This window comes from Corvus brachyrhynchos, unplaced genomic scaffold (genome assembly GCF_000691975.1).
Source record: "Corvus brachyrhynchos isolate BGI_N302 unplaced genomic scaffold, ASM69197v1 scaffold450, whole genome shotgun sequence".
Classification (NCBI taxonomy): Eukaryota; Metazoa; Chordata; class Aves; order Passeriformes; family Corvidae; genus Corvus; species Corvus brachyrhynchos.
In genome coordinates, this window is record NW_008235749.1 from 435,538 (window position 1) to 455,968 (window position 20,431).

At 41.1% G+C, this 20,431-nt stretch overlaps 2 protein-coding genes across 20 annotated transcripts in view; one reads left to right on the plus strand and one right to left on the minus strand.

Moving 5' to 3' along the window:
* Positions 1-20,431, minus strand: part of GIGYF2 (GRB10 interacting GYF protein 2) — a 75,365-nt gene that overhangs the window by 20,337 nt on the left and 34,597 nt on the right. For 11 of the 19 annotated variants that reach the window (XM_017726152.1, XM_017726189.1, XM_017726232.1 and 8 more), the window contains 4 exons: positions 5,825-6,004; positions 701-918; positions 453-612; positions 175-375 (listed from right to left, as the gene is read on the minus strand). In XM_017726152.1, the coding sequence (XP_017581641.1) occupies positions 175-375; positions 453-612; positions 701-918; positions 5,825-6,004 (759 nt within the window). Of the gene's footprint in view, positions 1-174; positions 376-452; positions 613-700; positions 919-5,824; positions 6,005-16,633; positions 16,707-20,431 lie in introns of those variants that run through there. The other 8 variants (XM_017726184.1, XM_017726191.1, XM_017726221.1 and 5 more) reach the window with 3 other exon arrangements.
* On the plus strand, positions 6,014-20,290 carry KCNJ13 (potassium voltage-gated channel subfamily J member 13). Its single transcript, XM_008644463.2, has 3 exons — positions 6,014-11,821; positions 17,935-18,415; positions 19,267-20,290. Exons 2-3 carry the CDS (start codon positions 17,938-17,940, stop codon positions 19,887-19,889), a joined length of 1,101 nt encoding a protein of 366 aa, XP_008642685.1. The 5' UTR covers positions 6,014-11,821; positions 17,935-17,937; the 3' UTR covers positions 19,890-20,290.

Below are 20,431 nucleotides of genomic sequence, written 5' to 3' on the forward strand. Positions count from 1 at the left end.
ACTAGTGCACTGCAAGCATTTGAGATGGCATATCCAACAAATCCTGTATTTATAGATCAGTCAGTGAATTGTGGCTTTCCATCACAATAATCCAGTCCTTGCCTCTTTTAAGGGGCCAGGACTACTCACAGAGAGTAATGGAAACTTACTAAATTTATCTGTCAGGTTTATTACCTTCCCCTCTGTTGGACATTTTGGCTGACAGTGTATTCTCCACTCGATTCTCTTTATCTTCTGCTTTTTCTGTTCTTTCTGGCACAGACTCTTCCTTCCTTTCAAAAAGGTTTGCCTGCAGCGGGTCTGGAGGCTGGGATTTCGGTGGAGTGTCTGACCTGGCAGCTGGAGACGATGCCTGAGCTGCCTCCTCCACTGCTTCTGTAACAGGGCACAGTTCTAAGTAACTGAATTAACAGAAATTCTACATTGACAGTTGCAGAAGAAGTCTCCCTTACCTGCCACTACTTTTTCTGTTTTCTCCCCCTCTTTCTTGGTCTTTTCATGATCTTTGGCTTCTTCATTGTGGCTCCCTTCAGAATCAGACCTTTCCTCCCCTTCCTCCACAGGCCGGAAGTCCATCTCCTGTTCCTCCGGTATCGGCTCCTTCTGCACCTTCTGCAAAGTCAATGCAATCATCCATAACCCACCCGACATCACAGGACATTTGCTCCAAGTGACCCAAGGGCCCAAAGCAGCTTTTCACCTTTAAAGAGAGAAATGCTCCAGAGGAGTCAAAAGTGCCCATTTCTTCCTCCGCGTCCTCCAAGCACCACTCAGGGAGACTGTCCCTGTCGTCGTCCATGCTGCCGCTGCCGCAGCGCACGCGGCGATAGCCCCGCTCGTCCTCTCGGTCCCGGAAATCGAACTCGAATCTCCGCCGTCGCTCCATGTGCTCCCGCCAGCCTGCGGAACGAGGGCCATCTAAGGCGGGGAAAGGAGCTTTACCACATGGTCCCAGGGCAGCCCTCACACAATGGGGCGGGGAGGGGGGGGAATGACACAAGGGGACACTGACAGCAATTCAGAAAGCCCCTACATGGTACAGAGCCCCCCTGTGAACGGGCGACTTCAAGGACAAGGCAAAGAAAAGGAGCATCTCGCCAATAAGCAGAAGCCTTTCAAATATTGTCCACAGTATATCCCCGCATTATAAATTGTGGAATAAGCATTAAAAACCACATACAGCTAAAAAAGCTGGGCTACAAAATCTTAAACAGGCACCGAAATAAGACAAGCAACACTAGTTGCCAATTGAATTTACCAGCCATCTTTGACTTAAGTCTTTTTTTGGCACCTTTACATGTATAAGATTTTGTATTTTCCTTCAGCGACTCTGCAGAAGTCTCATCCTGAACAGAACACCCATGTTTTTTCCCTCTTGCCCTCAGATACGCTTTTGTGCATATACATGAGAAATGGTAGTGATAACTGTTCAAATACCTTTGAAAGGACTGGTCAGTCTCTTGAAAGGTTTTTTTTAGCCACGGAATACCAAAACTTGGAAAGATAAGAAGTGGGAAAACTTTCCCAATTCAAGTATAAACTTCATATTCAGAAGACACTTTCATTCAGCCAAGCTTCAAATCCTCTGAGTGCAATAATGTTATTTAAACTGTAAAGCACTGGCTGCTAAGGAAAACAAATTGGGAGTGAAAGGTCTGTACACAGCTTTCAAAAAAAAAGTAAATTCTTTTTTTTGCTCCAAGAATCTGTGCACCATAATCAGTGCAGCCTCACAGTATCAAATGGCTACCAAAACAAAAATCATAGTAAAGGGGAGAAATGTGGTCCTGTTTCATGACTGAGGAATGCTTCCACACTGACCTTAATACCCTAACTATTAATATTAGCCATGCAAAAATCCATCTTTGTCTCACAAATAAAGGAAATGTAAAACAAACTCCTTCCAGAAACATTATGAACTTCAATCTTAAATTTTACCAAGAAAACACAAATGTCAGACTTTAACAATGCCTTCACTATTCCATGTGTGCTTATTTGCAAATAATTCCACTGGATAACTTAACCTATGCTTCTAGTTATGCTTCGCAAAGAAAGAAGTATTAAACCATCAAATCAGTGTTCTGAGGCAATCTTTTTAATGTTATTGAGGAAAGAGATTTAAGCGTGAAAGGTTGTTGACAACAAGACAGCAGTTCTGATTGAGTCCCTGGACAGACAGCTCCTCATGACAAGCAGCAGTGTCCATGTCAGGGCTCCCAGCAAGGGGACAAACAGAGCTATGGCCTGACTCTGGCAATGCCACAGAGCATGGATGAACAGCTCTGCCTGTTTGCTACCCTAGCGCTCACAAACGGCTGAGCATCTCTTCTTCAGCTCTCTTTCATGTGGAATAGGAAAATTCAGTATTAAGAATTTCCTGAACAGCCATAAATGGGCCTGCATTGACAGGAGCTGCTATTTTTCCACAGTTCACATCCCAATACCAGGAGGGCAGCTTTTCATAGTGAGACCCAGAAACGTGCTTTTTGAAGGTGAATTTTGTTAGCCCGGGTATGTTCAAAGTTCAAATGAATAACGATGTAGTCTGCTTGCAGAGATTTTGTTGCATCACCTTTTACAGCTCCCGCATTTTCAGAGCTACATGGAGAGGCAAAAAGACATAGGTGCAGCAGACACATGCCCTTGTTTCTTAGTAAAAAAATGTTTGTAAAAGCCCAGTTAGAATATAGGCCATAATTCAGGTCTGAAGTGTCAGGCTGCCAACCTTTAAAGCAAGCCAGAAGTAGAGATAAACCTGAATTCTTACCTAAAGCTTTTTAACTAACAACAGTTAGGACACAAACATAGCTGTAGGTTCAGCCATATAGTATCACTAGGCACTAGTTACACGTTCAAGATTTAAAGTGTAAGGATAATTTTCAGCTTAATTAACTCCTTGCAATTTTTGGTGACAGTGTAGGTAAAAGACAGGACTACTGGCTGTAGTGTATACAAGTATACATTAGCCTTATTAGCAGCTATTTATCTCTTAAAAGGTATATTCTAACTCAGCACTGAAATTGTCAATATATACTAAAACAATACTAAATGCTAAACACTTAACAAAAGAATAGTACACATTTTTTGGCATATCTTATATATAGACCTAGTTCTTATTTCGCTCAATTTTAGTGCAAGATTCTCCAATGTTGCTTCAAGTTGCTTCAAGATATTTAAGAAACACAAGGAACAATGCCCAAAGGTTTAACTCTAGTTGAATCACAGCACCTGATTCAGAAAGTGGAGTGAATCAAGATGAATTTGAAAAGCCCTTCAAACAAAGCAGCAACTAAAAAGGATTTATATGAGCGTACAGGAGAGTACAGCCTAAGGTCTCTCTCGAATGCTTTTCAGGAAAAAGACCAATTTAAACAGCTAAGTAAATTTCAATTTAAAGCAAAGACAGAAAATCATATCAGGGATTTCTAGGCAAGAAAAAATTATTCCTATTCCTTAAGGCTGACTTGGTAACCAAAACCATAAACATCTATAGATCAGTCACTAGTTTTGAGACCAAAGCAGGTTCTGACAAAACAGACTTACCTTGCAAATTTAAAGGGCAATCATGGCATGAATGCAAGAATTGGAACAACAGAAAGAAGGGCTTTTTACACATTAATAATTTTAAAAGATGGTTAAAAATTAAAAGTAAAAAAAAAAAAGGAGAATTTTGAAGCAGCCAATGAATCTAAATCTGTGGTCACACTCTTCTAGCAGATATTAAAGCCAGCCTAAAGATGCTAGCAGGGAGTACACAGAGTCAAGCCAAAGGAAGGACCAGCTAAACAAATGAAAACATTTCTCTATTTTTAGCAGGACATATGACTATACTATTACCTAACACCAGAATAAGTACAAAGAAGCCATTTAAGCCACACCAATTTGAGTTAAACTCATTGTTTAAAGCAAAAATGTGATTAAAACCGTTTTAATAGTTCTGCGACTACTAATAAAAGGAGAATTCAAATACAGCTCTGATGAAAGCTGGAAACAGGACAATACAGCTGTCAGCTCAGGCTATCTCAAAATCAGCAACTTTTCTGCAGATTCACGTAAGTCTTTGAACAGGCTTTCAACAATACCTGCTAAAACTAACTTGTAAGGGAAGTTCAGTTAGTTTCTACTACACTGAAATTCAAAAAAGCAGTAATATTTTCCATGATGGAAGTGAAATGAATTTTCAAAACATTCCTCAGAACATCTTCCAAAAACGTTCAAGACCTGAATGAACTTCTAAACTTTGAGGTCTAAGCTTCCTTTTAAGCTAAAGCATGAGGGCTGGTACTCAAAGAACACTCCACTCCTGAGTATCATGCTGCATCACGAGGTAGCTGGCCTGATGTCGCCTCAACTAGATAACAAAGCAGCAGTGTCTGATCAACAACTGTGACCAAACACTGGGGAAAAGAAAATTATATTCTTCAAAATTTGCCTTTTAGCCTTGCTCTAAATAGAAAACATCTGATGATAAATCAAGCCTTGGGCTCGCTGCTAAATTTTAGTAAAAGAGAACAGCTGTTTGAGAGGAAAGTCATACACAGCTGTGGAGAGAGCTCAGAACCAAGGTAATGGTTGCTCACAACAATAACCATACTGAAAGTCTGGGATGCTGAAAAGGGCAACAGACCCATTGTAAGAGCAACTGGGACTATTTTGTACTGAAGAGAAGTTGTCCACCTCTGCCCCAAATATGTCCTGTGCTTTCTTTGCTTTCCTATTAATTTTAGCATGGAGCAAAGAAGGCTCAAGTGGGGGGACCTTATCATCCTTCTAGAACTGCCAGAAAGGAGGTTTAGATTGGGCATTAGGAGCAATTTCTTCACTGAAAAAGTTGTCAAGCATTGACACAGATGCCCAGGGAAGTGGTGGAGGCCCCATCCCTGGAGGGATTTAAAAGCCATGTAGATGTGACACTTAAGGACATGGTTTAGTGGTGGCCTTGACAGTGCTGGGTCAATGGTTGGACTCAACCACCTTAAAGATATTTTCCAAACTTAACAATTTTATTATTCTATAAAGATGTAACAATAGAAGAGCCTAATCCTCTCCTGGTACTCCAGAAGCCTTCTGCAGCCAAAAGATAGCCACACCCAGAATCCCACACCAGGTATGACAGTCTTTTCCAAAGAGAAGGAAAAAAAAAATATATATAATATGTTTCAGTCCTACTACTGAAATACCAAGCACTGCTTTGTATTTCTGCTGCAACTCTGGCAATGCAATGCTGGAAAGCAAGTGAACAGACTTGCCCTGTCAGGCCAGGGAAGGGAAGAGTGAAATCAAACAGGTGCTTGAACTTTATTGAGACAAGACATCCTGTAACTAACTACAAAATGCAGAGAGCAACATATTTTGAGATCTTCCAAGAATGCTTCTTGGCATTGCAAACATTTCTGGGAAACTAGAAAGAGGCCAATGACCAGAGTGGTTTAGTGTCAGTGTCACTCTGCAGCCTTAGGTATGCTGTCTAATGTGGGTGATTTCTCTCCCCTCACTGTCACAGCCACAAAGAAACAGTACTATTAAAAACCCCTTATTTTACCAGGCACCTACACACCTGGAGCACAATACAGACAAGTGAACACCTGAAAAGTATTGTTCCCTTAAATACATAAGGGTACTGAAGATGCTAAAAGGAAAACAAAAGGTACATAATTTTATGCTAATCGTCTTGTGACCAAGAGTCCCACACATGCCAGAACAGTATTTAATGACCAAAACTGCATGAACCTATTTTTGCCCTGAACGTGGCACCTCCCTCTCCTCACGGCCTCTGCCCTCTCTCTGTAACTGTGGCTGCATGTTTGCCCAGCTCTGCTCTCACCTGGACTGTGAGGACGCCACCTCTCCCCATCCCTCCGTGACCCAGCCAGTCGCCAGCCTCCATCCTCATCTTCCCCATTCTGTTCCTCCCTGAAGATGCGCCAGTTCTCGCTCTCAGAGCGTATAAATTCGTGTTTCCTCCCCGCAGTCGCTGTACCACCTTCCTCAAAGTTTGGTCTCACTGCAAAAAAACACACGCCAGTGAACATGCGTCCTGTCTTTAGAAACACAGAAATAGAAAATGGTTGAAATCTTGCTCCCTTGGAGGCAAAAATGCACCAGAAGTGGTTACAGGAACCTAGGAGAGGAATGGAAATTCAGGAAGGAAACATGACAGAGAAAAGAAATCCAGGTCCCTGTGCACCTTGGGATGGAAAGACAAAAAAAAAAAATCCAGAAGAAAGCAAAGCATAATAAGCAATTGGAACATGGATAGGAAAGACAGAGGAGGAAAAGGCAGTTTAAGAGATGCAGGGAAATGTAACAGAAAGAAGGAAAAAATGTGCAGAGAGAAAGAATAAACTGCTGTATCATGAAGTGTCTCAAGCTAAACGGGAGTACAGTGTAAACATTATATAAACCAAGCACATTTGTTACTTCTGTAATAAAAAGAACATGAGATCTATTTAATCCGACATACAGCAGTCTTACTATTAGGAAACACTGAAAATTTAAAGTAGCACTGAGAAATAAACGAGAAAAAACTTAGCAATGTTAACATTATGCTGTGAATCCATCTTCTGGAGAGCCAAGGTCAGTGTATGAAGGGCTAAAAGCAATCATGCTTGAGCTGAAAGGATAAGTCTACTAGAAGTTTAGGAGCTAGGATAGTCTTTTAGTTCTCAATTTACATTATGTTATATTTAAAACAAAACATAAAATCCTCAAGTATTTATGAAGAGCAACCCTGTCAGAAAAGGATGATATAAATATTTTCATGAAAAGACTCCACATCATACACCAAGATTTCCATGTCATACACCAGCATTCCAAGGCTTAACACAGATGTTGCTTTCACTGGTGACTTGCCCTGACAAGACAGCCCATCACTGAAATGTTTCTTCAGCTGTGTAGCACCAGAATTCTCACAGGAACCATAGTGATGCCATTTCCTCACTGATATTATTACCCAGTGTTAACCTGAAATTGTGGTGTTACCTATAAAAAGAAAAGTTTTCAAGTACTAGAGAAAGGTATACTGAATCTTCCTTCTTAAGAGTCCTAAAATCCAAGAATATAAGAGGTTATTTGGTGAAGCCCGTTTAGTATGCCTGCTTTATTAAGACAGGAAAAACAAAAGCATGATCATGTACTAAGACTCCTGGGGTGGAAAGAGACATTTTTAAGAATTTAGTTTAGGAAGCATAGGAGAATGCATTTCCCTTTCTTAGCATCAGGCAATTTTTTCAGTCAACGAAAAAGATGAGGAAACAAAGATGATCTGAAATTCTGTGGCAAATCAGACCTCCGTTTAGAACATGAAAATTCTTCCTACTAGAGATACTGCACTCTGGAGACAGAAAGCACATACTGGCTCTCTACTTTGCATGCACCTTGGAGAAAAACTGACATCCCTTCTCCACCATCTCAAAACACCGGAGGAAAAAAAAACCCATTATCTTTCTCCAGCTCTAAATTTTTTTGAATACTTTCCTCTTATATTGCTCCTATATCAAGAGCTAAAGCACATTGGCTAATTTAAAGTCCAGCACCAGTACCTAATTTAAAGTTACACACCAGTACCAACAGGCAATGTCAGCTATGATGCCAAATATAACCCAGTTACACCTTTACTTCACTGAAGGGGACATCTGGCTGAAGATCACTTCTGTATTTGCTGGGGTTTTGAGAAACAAAACAAAACAATCTTCAGACAGTGTATTTTAGGGAGTCTCTGGTGATACTGACTCGGAACAAAACAAAACCTGCTGGAGGCACTCAACTCCCTTCATTTGGTAGGTGCAATGCTGGCAAGTTCTCTTATCCAGAGTGGACAAATCTTTGGAGATGAAGGTCAGCCACATTCTGTTTTCCCATGCTTCATGGAAAATAAAGGAAAGGAACAAGCTAGACAGAAAAATCTAAGTTTGGGAATTTTTTTTTTTTTCCATTTTAGGTATCTAAAAAATGCAGACTAAGGTAACAGAAAGCGCAGGGAAGCCTCTCACCATTGCTCCTTGGATGGGCTTCCCATAGCAGAAAAGCAGGAGGCAGAGCTACAGAGCCGAGTCAGCTGAAAGCGAAACACAGAGAGGTGCACAGCAGAGAGCTGCAACCCGACAGTGCAGGGGAGCCTCAGCCCCAGACAACACGGACAATGCCTCGTTCTTTCTGAATTTCTTTTTAAAATGCTACAAGGAGGGAGATCGATCAATTTTTTTTTTATTCTGCAGCACAAGATACTCATTTTTTTCTCACTAAAGCAGCTACTGAAAGAAAAGTTATTCAAAACACTGGTTTGAGACAAGAGAAGTAATATACAGATTTATCTATTATTTTCATAAAAACTCACAGCTATTACTTGACGCTTATTCAGTAACAATAATTTGAGAGACTTTAGACTCTACCAATAAAGGAAGAAAAAAGGATGTTCTTCCTTTCCATTGTAAGTTCAGTTGATTCTGGAGACTGCTCTTTAACACAGACAAGCTCTCAGCTCACAGGCTCTGTTCCACTCTCCCAAAAACATTTGGGAAAAAAGGTTACTTAAAGAATATTGTGAAGTCTGCTTTGCCACCGTATATACAGGTTTTAGCCCCCCTGCATACCTACTCATGCTACAGGGCAACCAAGGCAACTCAGGTTCTGTTAGTCCTTAGGACAGCGGATTTTGTTCCCAAGAACTGAACTATCAAAGTCAGGTTTTGTATGCTGAACTTGCAGAAAGCGGGGTTTGAAACACATCTCTCTAGAGGTTACAAATCATCAAATGCTGTTTGCCAGATCAGACTCAAGTGGGATCCTGCCCTTCTTCTGATTTTAAATTCTGTGGCATTAGAAATGTAGAAATGAAAAAACCCCAAATATAAGGGGTCAGTATTATATTCATCTGAGGATGGGATCACCTGTGGTTCCAAAATCTTTCCAAACACAGCAGCACTCAAGTGTGTCACATCAGAGAGTGTTCTGATGTCACATTCAGCAGAATTAAGAGAAAAAAAAATGCAGTGTCTCATGACATACTTCAGTTTTCTGGTACTAGGACACCACAGCAAGCAACAGTCAGAGAACAAGGTATGTGTCCAAACAGGTCTGGCATCAGATGATCCTGAAGATTAGACAGACCAGCTAAGAAACTAGTTCTTTACAAACACAAACCAGTCACAGGTTAAGGACCAGAAAAATCCAGCTACCCAAGTGACAGAGAGACAGTGACAAACTGAATACAGGAATATTCCTACAGCTTACATCTAAATTCATAACTTCCAAAGTCCCAGCATATTCTTTGCAACTGTTTCTAGATTTGAGCTCAATCGTTTCAGCCGAAATAACTCAGGTCACAGAGTCGGGACTTGGCAACGTTTTAAGGATGAAAGAAACTAAAACGCAATCCATGGTTTTGCCTTGGACTAATTGACTGGACTTCCTGAAGAGAAGGAGCAGTAAAAGGGCACCTCTGTTCAGGCCTGTCACAAAGCCAGCAATGGTGTTTACAGAAAATTTCAGACAGAGCCGAGTGGTATCCAGCCAGAAAAGCCTACAGCTGTGCAACACCGAATTGAGGGGACACTAACTGTGGAGAACAAGACTGGATTCGGGGATGTCGCCCCATGGCAACGTGTTTATGAAGAGGACTTAGTAACAGAATGGCAAAGAACTTCTGTCCTCCAGGCTGTCAGCCCACGTTGCCGGCCTATGCCATGCTCACTGTCTGGAAAGAATAAACAAGAAAGCGACGACTGACAGCATGGCTATTTCCTCTACAGAGGGACAAAAACCAAGACAGTCTATTAAGTGCTTTGACTTGTTCTCTTCTCTCTGCTGCCTGCTACACGATTCCTCAAAGGGAAGATAAGAAGAAAAACCTTTGCAGCATTTTTAAAGGAACTGAAATAACTTTGCCTAAATGTGTTAATTTTGTTGTTTATTTCACAGAAGAACAAAATAAATGTCCTTAAGATGATGTTTCTAGAGAAAGACTACCTTCTCTTTAGAACACTACTGGACATGCTAGGAACACCACAGCAATACAAATTCCATGAAGTGACTCTCACTGACAGATCAGAAGTTCTGAATCCCATTCCTAGCTTCAAATTTTCAATCTCTCTGCATAAACACTCAATCTCAACAGTAGGCCTCAAACATACTACTCAACTATAACTCCGTGTTCTTTCACTAAACGGGCCATTATCTACTGTCACCAGTGTGAGTGAGCCAGTAGATCCAAAGGAATTAACAAGAGTTTAATTCCATAACACACCTGGAAATCACGCACTGTATCTCCTTTAACCTGCCGTACAACTGTGTTAAGATTTCCAATTTATTCAGCTGAATTAGGTTAGAAAACCTGTGACCACACAGCATATGCTTTCTACAGTTCAAAAGATGGCTTCTAAGAAAATACTGTTTGAAACCAAAATCCTGCTTGGGACTAAGTGAGGCCGTCTGCAGTGGAATTTCAGCTTTGACAGACTATAGAGGAAAGGGTGAAGGGCGAGTCACACTGTCCTACAGCCTTATCGCACTGGTGGGAGTCCCCTGGCACTACATTACTTGCCCTGGTTCTCCAAGTCACACTATGCCTATCAGCTTTCGGTACTGTGCCTGAACAGGTATTAAAATGTTCCATACTAATGAAGCAAAAAATTAATGTTCTGCAATTTAGGGCTGGAGGAAGGTTAAAGAAGAAAAAATAGGGAGGATTTTGTTTCCTAAGCAGGAAAGTCTACATTAATAATTTTCCCAGCAGGCCTTCAGTAGTTTTACTGCAAACAACCACAGCCTTTGTTTCTCAGATCCTCTTACATCTGACGTTCAGTCAAAGCCCTCACATCAGCAGCTCACCAAGGGATAAAAAAAAAGTGTGAACCAGTACTGTGTTCCAGAGCTGTCCTCAGAGCTGGTCCAGCAGGGCAGCACACTGACCACTCTGAGCAGCCACTCGCTCAGACATACCCTCAACAACTCCTCTCACTTAGTGAGTGAAAGAGCAAATAGCTTAAGTGAAAGTGGTTTCATTTGCTGCATGGAATCAGCAAGCCACCTAATCTGCCTTGTTTTCTTCCTAGGCTTTAGCCAAATCCTGTGATTAATTCCATGTTTTCACAAAGGAGCAATGTGGCAATCAAAATGGCCAGGTCTACATCTTCTGAGCAGCATTAGGCTGCAATTCAGCAACACCCTCCTGAGACCACAGGCTGCACCATGAGCTGCATCCACCTCTCCATTCACATTCCAGAGCTTGGGACACAACAGGAAAGGAAGAACTGGAGCAGCAGCGAGACACAAGAGTGTTCCTCTTCATCCAAACAAACAGTAGTTGACACTGGTTAAAAAAAGGTATCAGTGAACAGAGTGAGTTTTCAGTAGCAATATGAGAACTTTTCCAAGGGAATTTTGGCCTTTTCAACTTTCATGTAGAACTTTAGGTTATACAAACCTAAAAAATTATCTTGATTAAGGAGGTGAGGGGGAAGGGACCCCTTCTCCAAGTAAGTGTTTGAGGATTTCTCCCTGGCTGCTAAGGATTTGTGTTGGGTAAAGAAATGCTCCTAACAAACCAGCATTCTTTTCCACATGATCAGAGCCAACCAGCCCCCCTGCAGGCAAAACGACCAATCAAATCAGCCTCAGATGGAAACCAATCCCCCCAGCATATAAACACAGGAATGAGACATACAAACCCATTTTTAAAGGTTTTGGTTTTTTTAAAATCTCTACCAACCACTTGTGGGAAGGTTCTTGCTAGTGCTGGGACCAGCACACCAGACCAGAGAAGTCCTTCTCCAGGAGCCCAGGTTATCCCCTCCTCCTGCACACACACCCCCCCCAAAGACCGGTAAGTACACAAAACCATATTTTTTTCTTCCTTTTCTCTTATTGTACAATTGGAATTGTTCTATCATTCTTTAATCAAAGAAATCAAAGTTCTTTCCAGGGCAGAGTTTTATTTCTAAAGTTTGCTAAACTAAGTATCACCTTAAACAAAATGGTTGCTGATTCTTCCCCCTCAAAAAGAAGAAAATGCTCTCAGGTGTCCTAAGAACACACAGAGCAAAATCAAAGTCATTATGCAGTATTTTTTCAGAAAGTTTTTGAGATGAGGGCTGGAAAGGTTCTGCAGACAGGGAACATTTGCAAGCTCCAGCTACAGTAGCTGGGTGTTACAAAATTGGCCAAGAATAATGAAAAAGTCATCCTCACCTTGCTGCACTCATAACTCAGCATTTAACTTCAGTTCCATCACAAATTAAAAGAAAACCTTCACATCTTCAAACTTGCTTTTACCATCTCCAACTGTATCTCAGACTTCAACAGTTTTCAATCAATGCATTAATTCTCTGTGCTTCTGGACACACAGTGAGCCGGCACCACTGCCCAGGACACCACACACGGGCATGGAGTGAACTCCAACATCCTGCAAAACTTAGCCATTCTAGGCAAGCCATGGGAAAGTCTGCATCACACAGGGCATGACTGCTCTTCAAAAACAGCAAGTCCCACAAAAAAAAGGGTGGCAGCAAACTTCTATTACTGCAGCTTTACATCAAATAAAAACCTCCCTTATAACTGTCAAATTACTCCTCCGTTATCAATATTTAATTCTGCATTTAAGTTTCTTGATAAGGATTTAATATATACTAGAATAGTTTAAAGCCTTTACCAAGATGCTTAAATGTTGCTTTTCTGCTTCTCTAAAAGCGGCCAGGCTAATCGGTCCACTCAGATGCTACTTCAAAATCAAGAATTAGTGTTCACATGGATCCTCAGAGTACTTTTGTGAAAATACATTATATACAAAACAGAGCACTATTTGACTTCCCAAAAATCAAGTATATAAGCAGCCTTGTTTTCTGTACTATAAAAGGAGATATACTCTCCTATTTTACCACCTCTTTTCTTTAAAGTGCATTCTGTAATAAACTGTCACAGAAAGCCAAAAGTACAAGCTCTCACATCCTATCCTTTATAGCACTTGCTCTGAAAAATGTGGCTTGGGGTCAACAAATTCAAGTTTCCATTTTTACAAGACCTACTTATAAATGTAACAAGTCCTGAAAACTGTTATCTTAATTCTGCACACCGCTCAGAAGTAACAGTTTTGTCACAAACTACTTCCATTCATCTCAGGCATTAGCTACAAAACCAAAAGGATAAATATGCTTGAAATATTAACTGTTCTACTCACAACAGTAGCGTAAGCTTTCAACCAGTGCAGCTACTCAAACTGAATTACTTCCTACATTTCTAAGACTGTCTCCTAATGTAAGTTATATGATCCAGTCGTGTCATCCATACTGAAAAAAACCTTCATTTCCTAATAATAATGTCAGAGCATCTCCAAGGGTGGCCATTCAGTCTAAAAATACAAAAACCAATAATCTAAAAATAAGAACACACAAAATAGCCATTTTAATAGCATGAAAAATGCCTTTCAAAAATTATCTTAGTTTGTTCTTGTTGCAAAGCACAGAGGCAGCAACAGATCTGCACAATCCCAGCTCAGAGGAGACAAGGTTTAAATCTGAAGCTTGTACATGATCGTGCAAACCCAGGCTAAGTAAAGAGGGAATGTACACACCCCCAGAGGGGCACACCTATAGGTTCTAGTAAATCTTCAAATGATGCTACAGTTGTAAGCAGTTTTTGCAGTCACTCCCAGAAAACAGCAGGTCCTCATGACCATTTTCCTGTCAGAATGAAGAAGCAGAGCATAAACTGTTTCAAATCCCTTCCAAGGTCAATTAGAACAGACTTTGTTAAGACTAGAAGGTGGGCAGCTAGGGCAACACAGCAAAAGTCTCCCCTGAACACAGCTCCTCGCTCAGGCTCCTCAGAAGGTTGCAGATGCATTTGTGTACTGAACTGAGAACAGGCTGGAAGTGTCACTTCGAACGCCTTCAACTGAGAAGGCAAACGAAAATAAAGACAGTGCTGCCAATGAGCTCCCCTGCAACCCTACCCAAGTCCTAAGGAGAAGCTAAGCAAGAGGAAAGGAGAGGAAATCAATGTGGTGGCATGGAGCACGAATGCAATAAAGGCTCTTACAACACAAGGAAGAAGATCTCGATCAAAAAGGCAAAGCATGAGAGATCTGTGTGCCTGGATCATGAATTTCAGAAATGCAAGCAACATCCCAAAGCTGTAAGACAAGGTTTTATCACACATAAATCACTAGCCAGCCAGGTCAGTTTAGAACCTGTCCCACTGCTAGAAGAAAAATTAGTACTCACCCTACCTTGATTTGTCTTAGAGGGTTTGTCATAGAAGAAAGAAGCCAGGATGAGGGACAAAGTGGTAAAAAGACTGAAAACCAAAAAAAGCTAAGAACTGACCAACACACTGGTGCTGGTGACAATTTAGCTTTCAAGAGAATGTAAATAGGAAGGATTAGACACAGCAAATGTGTGATAAGGGACTGGTCAGCATGCCAGAAGAGGTTTAGGAAAGTGATTTCTGACAGTTCCTGTCTTTCTAGTCAGGAGCTATCAGCTGGGAGATGGAGGGACAAGAAACACCCCAAAGCTGCAACAGTTGCACAAGTCAGCAACCAGGAAAAGCAAAACCCACCCAATAATATAACAAAGATCGTTGAGAGAGAACACTGGACAAATCTGGATAAGAAACAGTGCATGTATGTTATAGCGGAAACAAGCAATCTCCAACAAACACAGAATTTTTCTCTTTGCATCAAAGTTGAATATCTTTCCCAAAACATACACTGAAACTGGGATTAATGTGAGGTCACATCAAGGACCATGCCACACAGGGGATTCAATCAGGTGGTCCAAATGGTACTTTATAACTTAATTAATTTATCACTAACAAGGAAAGAAGGCATTTGTATTTTGTTACTATGGGCAAGGAAAGGAGTAGATAGAAGACATTAAGACTTTTTTAATTCAAAGTCACATCTGCTCTTAAGCTGCCTCTGCTTTTGAGAATACAGAGGACTGATCCTCCAGCCTGAGTAAGCTATTTCCCACAGGGCAGATGCTCTTTTGCCTCTTACTCTCACCCAACTGCACTGCTCTCAGAGTCTATTTGCAGTTTCTTATCTGTTTTTCTCACTCCAAGAAGCTGAGACTTGTGACTCTTAATCCATCAAGAGTACTTGAAAAAAGGGGTTTTTGAACTCAAGCTTACACATTTCCAATGCTATCCCTGCCACCAAAACAGAAAACTAACATTTTCAACAGTCCTAGACTAGAAGAATCAGAGGACTGTACCGGTGCATAACCTGGTTAACCTCAGAAGGCAAATTCACCTGCTGGGAGTCTCAAGGAGCGGAGACACAGGACTGTTCTGAAATGTGCTGCTGGGAGCTAACGTAGGCTCTTTCTCAAGCACCTTCAAAATATGTCAGGAATCAATTCTCCCCCATTGATAAGATCCCAAAGAACCTGACTGATTTTTTTCAGAGTTTAAGACAACATTAAGTGATTAGTCACCACCCTAAGAAGCTACTTAATTGACAAATCTGAGATCCTACACTGATGACAGCATTTGCTCTCTGTAGCATTCAACCACACTGCCTTAGCACTCACATGAAGATCTGAAGCACAGCCAAGACAAATGTACCATCTTAAGAATGTTTTCCCTTTTTCCTTAATGTACATAACACTGCACAAAAGGCTTCTGTCACCAATCAGTCAGCATCAGAATCATTCTCACAACATGTATTTGTTTTGTAAACCCAAATTGCTTAGAATCTACAAAGCAGATGCTGCCCTCAAAGTACCATGAGAATTTACAGAAAAACACAACCTTTGGCTTTTGGTTGTGTTTCGTTGATTTGGGGTTTTTGTTGGTTTGCTGGTTTGTTTAGAATGCATGATGCACCCAGAGGCATTTTGTTTTGTAAGTGTTCTCTATTCAATCAAGGGAGCATTTGAGTACTGCTTACTCTAAGATGAAAAAACCAAGACACTGTTCAGAGCTCATTTTGAGCATGGTCCCCATCATCCTTCCCATTCAGAGATGCCTTTTTCCAGCTCCTTCAAGGCCTCCAGAAGGGCTCGTCTAAATCTTAACACAAGGACTGTGCTCTACAGACAAGTCACTAGTCACTGGATTACTGAATGTATAATTGCATTCAGGTTACTGTACAGTAAGACTGAGAACTGCCATTCAGGGAGCTGTGCAGCAAATTGAAGAGCCAACTCAGTGAAGGTGGGGGGGTCATGCTATAAACTGGATGGACTATGACCAAAATCCCCCAAGAAAAGTAGCCTGGTATCATACTCCAGGAGAACCTTGTCAAGTCCACTGTAGTCTCTGACACAGGGAATGGTTTCCAAATACTCCTCCTGGGAGATGTGAACTGGAAAATTAAAGATGTGGAGGAAACCACCAAATTCCACTCAGGCCATCATCTACTCTATCTCCCTCTGACTACAGCATGGATAGAAGTAATAGCTGGATGGTTTTGAGAAGCTACAGAAGAAAAGAAAAATAATTTAGCTAAGTAGTCACTGTGATGTCAATCCTCATACCTCATCAAACAAACACCAAACATCACCTCATCAAACACAAGTAAAAGCAAAATAGAATGTTCTGTAGTTACTAAAATTTGGTTGAAGATTAAGCAAACAGTCATGGAAACTGCTGGTTTATGGGAACAAAGATCACAAGACAAATTTTCACCTACCATAAACTCATTCTGAAGTTCAGGATCCTTACATCTAATGCATCTCAAGAGAAAACTAAGATGGCACTGATGAAAGGGAAAAATCCAATTCCTCTACAAAAAAAGGTAATAGACTGAAATGGTCATCATTCAAAGAAAGGTCAAAATTGATAGGAAAACAAAAGTGACTAAATACATCATGTGTAATTATCATTTGCAGAACTTACATGTATTTTTAAATCCTCTGTTGTTCTACAAACAAGCTTCCTCACAAACTGTTTTAAACAGGTTGTACACATTATGAAGTCTCTATTTTACACAAACCTGTACTTAATTTTAATCTGTCCCAGGTGAACTTTAAACATGCAGTATTTATAAAGTGTATGGATTTAAGTGACCAGTATCTTTTCAAAAGACATTCAGCAGCTCTAGCAAATTCCACAAGCTTTGAGGTTTAAAAGCAAACAAAGGAGCCTAATATGTCAAATACTTACAGGTACCCATTTTGCTTCCCATATCTGCAATTCCACCTTAATTCCCATATACTTGCTGTCCTATTTTATTTGGTCACTAATAAAAATTGCACTGCTCAGGCAGACTAGACTGGAAATTATGTCACAGTGTATTTTTTCCATATTCGTCTCCTGCCCTCTTTTTACCTGATCCTTATATAAACAGCCGCAGACTCCCAGAAGCAGCTCTGCCCTGAATACTGTAATTCTGTTTAACTGGACATGGTGGGTGCAGACAGCAGACAATTCTTGAGCTAGGAGAGTCAGAAAGGGCTAGTAGCTAAAGTACAGCATTCCCCTAAAATGCATAAATACATTACAGAAATAATATAATAAACATTATTTCCTTAGTTCTATACTATTGTTAATAGTATTCATAACAGTATTGGTAAATTATTATACTCTGCTCAAAAGAAGTTACAAAACCTAATATAATGAGCAAAATTCAGTTTCTTTTCATACACAATGTGCCTAATCCCATCCCACTCAGCCCTAAAGAATTAAAGCATGTGACTCCAATGTAAATTTAGGAAGATAAAGTATGAAATTTATATTCAAACAACTAAGCAGGGAGAATTTGAGTAATAGTCAGATTTTTAAACCTAATCTTTTTTAGCAAAGTATTACCACAAACAGTGGTAAATTCCTCTCCAGGCTCCTGACTTAATCTTCTCTGGATTGCAATGTATAAGCCCTCTTTTGTTGGCTGCAGTATTTCAACCCCTGCTGATGTGTCAGAAGCTGTGAACATTAGGCAAAATACAAATATGTGGCATTGTATCACTTTTTTCCCTTTCTTCTCCTTTCTAGAAGATGACAACAGATATGATAGAGAGCAATAACACCAAATCCAGCGCTCCCCTCCTGACTCAGAGATACCTGAGGCTGGTGACCAAGGACGGACACAGCACGTTCCAGATGGCCGGTGCCCAAGGCAGAGGTGTGGCGTACCTCCGAGATGCGTGGGGGATACTCATGGACATGCGCTGGAGATGGATGATGCTCGTCTTCTCGGCTTCCTTTGTCATTCACTGGCTGGTCTTTGCAGTGCTCTGGTATCTGCTGGCTGAGATGAATGGGGACCTGGAGCTGGACCACAATGCTCCACCTGACAACCACACTATATGTGTCAAGTACATCACCAGTTTTACAGCTGCCTTCTCCTTCTCACTGGAGACACAACTCACGATTGGCTACGGTACCATGTTCCCAAGTGGGGACTGTCCCAGTGCTATTGCACTGCTGGCAATCCAGATGGTCCTGGGGCTCATGCTAGAAGCCTTCATCACAGGTAATCCCTTCCTACTGCATCTTTACATACAACTGGTGTGACAATTGGATTTAAGAATCGAGCTAGAAATAAATACTGTTCATTTTGATATATGAAAGAATAATTAAGGTAGCCACTACAAGGATGACAAGACTTCAGCTATGTAGTACTAGAAGTTAAACACCTTTCATCAAGAGAGACAAATTAGATGTTATCAATATCTGGACTTAGGAATTTCACTATTCATCGGAAAATACTTGTGGCGGATCACTGCACATCCCTTGCAATCATTTATTTCTTATACCATTATCTCTCCAAGCTTTTACCACATAATTACAATATTTAAAGTCAATTTGTTTTGACTTTTAAGGTATACTTTTGTCTAGCTGAGCTATCTTCACTGATCTTTAACTCAGTGTTCACGTATTCCTCAGTACCCAAGGTAATGAAAATTTTTACAATGTCACAGCTATTTTGAGGCATTTTAAGTTATTTAAAATATTCTTCATGTTTAAAGTACTTCAAAACAGTTTGAAAATACACAGGGTAGTTTACTGTGTATTAGAAAGAGCTTCTACAGTGTAACACACCAAGATCAGCTCCTATTACCAATTGCACTAAGTTGGGGCAAGCTAACAGCCTCCTTACAGCTACAGTTAACTTCCAAACATTAGTAAGTGAACATAATTAAGAAAAATAAACATTTTAGGAAAGCTGTACTTTTTTGAACAAAAGCAAGTTAGCATGATGCCAATCTAGCAATTTTCAAACATGGTCTTTCCAGTCTCAGCCCGCTTCTGCTCCTTTGGAGCCTGCAGGGAACCAGCCCAGGCTCTGTGCTCACACTGACTTTGCTCCTTCCCATGCTCCAGGTGCTTTCGTGGCCAAGATCGCGCGCCCAAAGAACCGGGCACTCTCCATCCGCTTCTCACGCTCCGCCGTGGTCACACACACAGAGGGGAAGCCACACCTCATGTTCCAGGTGGCCAACACTCGCTCCAGCCCCCTGACCAGCGTCCAGATCTCTGCTATACTTTACCAAGAACAAGAGAGTGGGCAGCTGCACCAAACTAGCATTGACTTCCACCTGGACAGCATCACTGCAGACCAGTGTCCTTTTTTCATCTTCCCACTGACCTACTACCATTCCATGACTGCATCCAGCCCGCTGGCTGCTCTCCTGCAGAGAGAAGCTCCTCACCACTTTGAGCTGGTCGTCTTCTTGTCAGCTGTGCAGGAGGGCACAGGAGAAACATGTCAGAGGAGAACATCCTACCTCCCATCAGAGATCCTGCTGTACCACCGCTTTGCCTCCCTGCTAACCCGCAATGCCAAAGGTGAATACCAGATCAAGATGGAGAATTTTGACAAGACTATACCTGAGCTCCCAGCTGCAGCTGACTCAAAGAGTCCAAAAAGGACTGACAAGGAGATCCGCATCAATGGACAGCATGCCGACAGCTTCCAGCTCTCCGAGACTGGCCTCACAGAGTAGAGATAACAGACCTTGAACTTCGTGCTTTTTTAATTATTATTACATTAAACTTGCGGGTTCCACTTAAAAACTTCCTTCCTTGCCTGCCCTGCCATCTTCTAGTGATCTCTCTCTTGTACTCCCATCCTTTTGATTACAACGTGATATACAGAGTGAAGAGAGCTTGTGTGCCCCCTGAGGAGAGGCTGCATTAACCACCCAGGATATGAAGTCAGGTGCATGAATCACAGTACTAATGCTTAAGAAATTAGAAGAGCTACCTGCTGAATTCACCAGACTGTGATTAAAGCCACACTGGCCCTGAGAAAACTCCCAAAGCTGACCAAAGTCATAATTAACCAGCTTGTGACAAAATGGACAACAAAACAAAAGCAGAAAACAATACAGGGTCATTCAGTAAATACATGCGTTCTGGTATAAGTTACTGTTCATCCAAGAGCCTAGCTCTTCTATTCTCTTAACTCTTTGGGAATACAGAGTTACATCATTTTTCAGATGGCTGAAAGTCCTGCCAATCTCTCATGGCAGTGAATAACATTCCT

What these genes read in the sequence shown, in the direction of transcription:
- KCNJ13 (XM_008644463.2), top strand. Translation starts at nt 17,938, where the DNA reads ATGACAACAGATATGATAGAGAGCAATAACACCAAATCCAGCGCTCCC. An exon ending in GCTAGAAGCCTTCATCACAG is followed by an intron (nt 18,416 to 19,266) that starts GTAATCCCTTCC and finishes CCCATGCTCCAG; the next exon opens with GTGCTTTCGTGGCCAAGATC.